At 39.2% G+C, this 6,322-nt stretch overlaps 1 protein-coding gene across 1 annotated transcript in view; it reads right to left on the bottom strand.

The window, feature by feature from the left end:
• Positions 1 to 3,143: 3,143 nt before the first annotated feature.
• The window catches only part of LOC124709078 (dnaJ homolog subfamily B member 12), a 128,115-nt gene continuing 124,936 nt past the window's right edge, over positions 3,144 to 6,322 (bottom strand). The window contains exon 9 of the mRNA XM_047240729.1: positions 3,144 to 4,288. Coding sequence (XP_047096685.1) covers positions 4,173 to 4,288 — 116 coding nt within the window. The 3' untranslated portion in view covers positions 3,144 to 4,172. The remainder of the gene's footprint in view (positions 4,289 to 6,322) is intronic.

Raw genomic sequence — 6,322 nt, 5'->3', positions numbered from 1 at the left:
ACCATCATCAGTTAGTTAGCTCCCCAAATAGCAAAACTCCTTTACTACTTTAAGTGTCTCATTTCCTAATCTAATTCCCTCAGCATCACCCGACTTAATTCGGCTTCATTCCATTATCCTCATTTTGCTCTTGTTGATGTTCATCTTATATCCTCCTTTCAAGACACTATCCATTCCATTCAACTGCTCTTCCAAGTCCTTTGCTGTCTCTGACAGAATTACAATGTCATCGGCGAACCTCAAAGTTTTTATTTCTTCTCCATGGATTTTAATACCTACTCCGAATTTTTCTTTTGTTTCCTTCACTACTTGCTCAATATACAGATTGAATAATACCGGGGTAAGGCTACAACCCTGTCTCACTCCCTTCCCAACCACTGCTTCCCTTTCATGTCCCTCGACTCTAATAACTGCCATTTGGTTTCTGTACAAATTGAAAATAGCCTTTCCCTCCCTGTTTTTACCCCTGCCACCCTCAGAATTTGAACGAGAGTATTCCAGTCAACATTGTCAAAAGCTTTCTCTAAGTCTACAAATGCTAGAAACGTAGGTTTGCCTTCCCTTAATCTATTTTATAAGATATGTCGTAGGGTCAGTATTGCCTCACGTGTTCCAATATTTCTACGGAATCCAAACTGATCTTCCCCGAGGTCGTCTTCTACTAGTTTTTCCATTCGTCTGTAAAGAATTCGCGTTAATATTTTGCAGCCGTGACTTATTAAACTGATAGTTCATTAATTTTCACATCTGCCAACACCTGCTTTCTTTGGGATTGGAATTATTATATTCTTCTTGAAGTCTGTGGGTATTTCGCCTGTCTCGTACATCTTGCTCACCAGGTGGTAGAGTTTTGTCAGGAATGGCTCTCCCAAGGCTGTCAGCAGTTCTAATGAAATGTTGTCTACTCCTGGGGCCTTGTTTCGACTTAGGTCTTTCAGTGCTCTGTCAAACTCTTCACGCAGTATCATATCTCCCATTTCATCTTCATCTACATCCTCTTCCATTTCCATAATATTGTCCTCAAGTACATCGCCCTTGTATAGACCCTCTATATACTCCTTCCACCTTTCTGCTTTCCCTTCTTTGCTTAGAACTGGGTTTCCATCTGAGATCTTGATATTCATGCAAGTGGTTCTCTTTTCTCCAAAGGTCTCTAAATTTTCCTGTAGGCAGTATCTATCTTACCCCTAGTGAGATAAGCCTCTACATCCTTACATTTGTCCTCTAGTCATCCCTGCTTAGCCATTTTGCACTTCCTGTCAATCTCATTTTTGAGACGTTTGTATTCCCTTGTGCCTGCTTCATTTACTGCATTTTTATATTTTCTCCTTTCATCAATTAAATTCAATATTTCTTCTGTTACCCAAGGATTTCTACTAGCCCTCGTCTTTTTACCTACTTGATCCTCTGCTGTCTTCACTACTTCGTTCCTCAAAGCTACCCATTCTTCTTCTACTGTATTTCTTTCCCCCATTCCTGTCAATTGTTCCCTTATGCTCTCCCTGAAACTCTGTACAACCTCTTGTTTAGTGAGTTTATCCAGGTCCCATCTCCTTAAATTCCCACCTTTTTGCAGTTTCTTCAGTTTTAATCTACAATTCATAACCAATAGATTGTGGTCAGAGTCCACATCTGCCCCTGGAAATGTCTTACAATTTAAAACCTGGTTCCTTAATCTCTGTCTTACCATTATATAATCCATCTGAAACCTGTCAGTATCTCCAGGCTTCTTCCATGTATACAGCCTTCTTTTACAATTCTTGAACCAAGTGTTAGCTATGATCAAGTTATGCTCTGTGCAAAATTCTACCAGGTGGCATGCTCTTTCATTTCTTCCCCCCAATCCATATTCACCTACTATGTTTCCTTCTCTCCCTTTTCCTACTACCGAATTCCAGTCAGCCATAACTATTAAATTTTCGTCTCCCTTCACTATCTGAATAAGTTCTTTTATTTCAGCGTACATTTCTTCAATTTCTTCGTCATCTGCAGAGCTAGTTGGCATATAAACTTGTACTACTGTAGTAGGCGTGGGCTTCGTGTCTATCTTGGCCACAATAATGCATTCACTATGCTGTTTGTAGTAGCTTACCCACACTCCTATTTTTTAATTCATTATTAAACCTACTCCTGCATTACCCCTATTTGATTTTGTATTTATAACCCTGTATTCGCCGGACCAAAAGTCTTGTTCCTCCTGCCACCGAACTTCACTAATTCCCACTATATCCAACTTTAACCTATCCATTTCCCTTTTTAAATTTTCTAACCTACCTGCCCGATTAAGGGATCTGACATTCCACACTCCGATCCGTAGAACGCCAGTTTTCTTTCTCCTGATAATGACGTCCTCTTGAGTAGTCCCCACCCGGAGATCCGAAAGGGGGACTATTTTACCTCTGGAATATTTTACCCAAGAGGACGCCATCATCATTTAACCAAACAGTAAAGCTGCATGCCCTCGGGAAAAATTACGGCTGTAGTTTCCCCTTGCTTTCAGCCGTTCACAGTACCAGCACAGCAAGGTCGTTTTGGTTAGTGTTACAAGGCCAGAACAGTCAATCATCCAGACTGTCGCCCCTGCAACTACTGGAAAGGCTGCTGCCCCTCTTCGGGAGTATTTAATTAACTCACAGAATGTCTTCACTTCAGCCAGTCTCCAGAAAGAACAAATAATTATCTCAGATCACATCTGAAAGGAAGTGTTGGTGCCAATGTGAGTAATGATCTGTGCTGACCACACAAAAAGCAGAAGTACATTCTCCTTTGCTACGAGCATGTCTTGTATGTTCTGTAGACTTTACTTCACTGGCAGCACAGCGAGGCCAAACACATCAAATTTCTTATCATTACTGTCAAAAAGAATTTCAGTACACCATTATGCTGCAAATTAACATCTTAACAGATAACAAAAGTAATTACAAAATGAAAGCAATGGAAGCAAATATGTTTAGCGTTTCAAGAAAGAGAAAAACAAGACAGTTCCTAAAACAAAAGTTAACTCAACTAGTACAAAATTAGAAAAACTTACCTTCCCTTTCTGCAACTAGCAGATGCTATGCTTTTATTCGACAATCTTTTTCTATCCTATTCTTTTTGAGAACTTGCACATCATCATGAAGCATCAATAAAAGCAACTAAAATTCATCATCAACAATAAATATTTAATTTAATGGTAAATCATGCCCTGTGACACTCAATAAAATACTGCCTAAATACTAAAAGCTTCACTAGACCACAAATTCTGTGCTGGTCATGCACATGTATGTTGTCTTTTGTCACAATTTTGGAATGCGCAATACAATGTTTTTGCAATAAAAATCAACTAAAACAACGATTTTATAAAATTCTTTACAATGAACTTAGAGAAGTTTCCTTGCAGAACAGAGAAAGCTAAGAAATCCAAAAATGGAAGGAACACTGGTCTTCATTTAGAAGAGTACTATATCACACCATATAACAGTTCTACACCAGATCTCTCAAATAGGCATAACTCATGTATGACGACTTTAAACCTTGCTTATCACATGTCAGAATTGTATTTCCAGTACTGCAGATTATTCTGCATGATACTGTCATCACAGATTATTATTTTGCAGCCTGTTTGATTAGCATACACTAATGCTGACATGAAACTGGAATGCCAACAATTTCTTTTATGGTTCTGAGTCTTTAAAAAATTTTAACCACCTAAACAGGAATTTCGCTTTTCTAAACTGAAACAGAAACTCTTAAAGATATTTCACAATACACACAAAACAAACCACTTCTGAAAAATGCATTACATGTACAAAGAATACATACAAATATATAAAAATTGCCTCTTCATTTTTGTGTTCTCAAAAAGGGTAAGTAAACTCAGCAATATTCAATTTGAAAAGTGACTAGTCATTCTTTATCTGAACGGTGCTTTTTGTGATGCAATTGCAAGTCCATTCCATAGAGGGAACATTCTTTAAGAAATAAAGTCTTAACCAGTGACATAGATTAAATCACAGGCTAACAAACTATCTTTGTATGTACTATACACCTTCTTCTGTACAATATATTCACAAATATACAAGCGACAAAAACAACCTTTATAAATTAAAATAGGTTCTCTTGTTTTGGCGATTTTCTTCTCTGAGTCACAGCAGTCTGCAAACAGTCGGAGGAATTGAAGGAAAACGCGATCAGTGATATGCATGAAGTTCCTGAAGTTTGTTACAATGAGGCGTAGGAATATTTTGAGCTCTATGAAATAAGTCCCTGTCCCCAAAATTCCGTGCCTTCCAGATCATCGTATCCCCTGGAAAAAATGCAATTAATGAAACTTAAGAATCCTAAATAAGTTTCCTGAAAACCAAAAAACTGTTAGTTAAGAAAACACGCACACCTGTTTACAGAGTGATTCTACATGTGAAAATAAACTGGAGAAGTCCATAAATATGAAGACAAGTGTGAATATTGAAACTTCCTGGCAGATTAAAACTGGAAACAATTCCCAGGCTGTGGCAAAGCCATGTCTCTGCAATATCCTTTCTTTCAGGAGTGCTAGTTCTGCAAGGTTCGCAGGAGAGCTTCTGTAAAGTTTGGAAGGTAGGAGACGAGGTACTGGCAGAAGTAAAGCTATGAGGACGGGCCGTGAGTCGTGCTTGGGTAGCTCTGTGAGCCCTTGCCACCGAAAGGCAAAGGTCCCGAGTTCGAGTCTTGGTCCGGCACACAGTTTTAATCTGCCAGGAAGTTTCATATCAGCGCACACTCTGCTGCAGAGTGAAAATCTCATTCAGTGTGAATATTACTTACCGAAATACTGCGTAGGTACTGTGTTGGCCTTAATAATGGTGTGACAGGTGATTGAACCATCCTGCAAGAGGTGTGGGGGTTCTCCAACAAATGACAGCACTGTGACATCGGACAGATGCAACAATGAAATCATACCCACTGTGTAATAATGGGTTGGATCAGTGAGCAGTTGTGAGATTGTGCATGTTATGCTTAAGTGTTGTTTCATTGAGCAAAATCTTTTTTCTGTGACTACCAATATGCTGCATACATTCACTCACGCAGAATATGCAGACATGTTTGTGTATAGGCACTATCATGGCAGTGCCCACGCGGCTGTGACAGAATACCAGAGATGTTTCCCTGTCGACGAACCCCGTGTGCCAGGGAATTTCCCATGGTTTTTCAAACCTTATGTGAATCCATAATACTACCCAGTGTACCCATAAAATCAGAACATGAGGCTGTCCAGTCAGTTGAGGAAAGCGAAGACATTAATTGCAAAGGTACAACAGAGTCCTTCCACCAGTACATGGCGCACTTGCCGTCAGCTCGATATTTCACAAATGCGGGTGGGTGTACATTACATTCTATGGGCTTGTACCCATTCCATGTGCAGCCCTGCAACATCTGCATCCAGATGACTCAATAAGCAAACAACAACTTTGAGAATGGTTGGTTGTACACAGAGACGTCATGCAATAAACTTCATTTACAGATGAGGCTACATTTATATGCAATGGTATCGTGAACGCCTGCAATTCTCATGATGAAGAACCCACATGACACTAGGGAAACAAGCTGCAGCACATGCACATTTCCTAACAGAAGACCTACCTGCACTGTTGGAAGATGTGACACTCCAATGACTACAAGTGTACCTGCAGCATGATTGGATCACCGATTCACTGCACCACAGTGTCCCAGTATCTGAATAACACATTTTCTCAACAGTGGATGGGCTGTGTCTGAACCATTAACTATCTTGCTGAATTACCTGACATAACCCCGTTCTATTTATGGGGCTGGTTAAAGGGGGATGTGTACACTATGAAGGTGGATACACGTGAAGAACTTGTTACTCACATCACCGGTACTGTTGCCTGCGTTAAAGCCTGCCAAGATGATGTTTGATGTGCAACACAACACACCCTCCAACGTTTTGGACACTTGTAGGACGGATCGGTCATCTGTTCCACCATTAAACTGTCCACCACAGTGTTTCAGTAAGCAATAATCACATCTTGTGATGAAGAAAGCTGGGATATTTTTACTTCCCCTCTTGTTTTGTCATCTGCCTCCTTAATTTTTTTTTTTTTTTTTTTTTTTTTTTTTTTTTTTTTTTTTCATGTCTGACTACTTACCATTAACAAACGTCAGTAAAATCTGCATTTTCATAAAAGAGAAAGATTGGCCCTCAGTTTTAAAGAATATAACACCAGATCTAATTTTGTGCTTAGTTTTATGTACGTAATTGATTTTCTAATTTATTTAGACTATTCCTTGTTAGTATCTTTTGTTATAGGGTGAAATTAGTAATTGTTTCATAACTTAAATT

Source organism: Schistocerca piceifrons, chromosome 1 (assembly GCF_021461385.2).
Source record: "Schistocerca piceifrons isolate TAMUIC-IGC-003096 chromosome 1, iqSchPice1.1, whole genome shotgun sequence".
Taxonomy (NCBI): Eukaryota; Metazoa; Arthropoda; class Insecta; order Orthoptera; family Acrididae; genus Schistocerca; species Schistocerca piceifrons.
The sequence above is the reverse complement of the archived record's forward strand: the minus strand, read 5'-3'. Positions and strand labels throughout refer to the sequence as shown.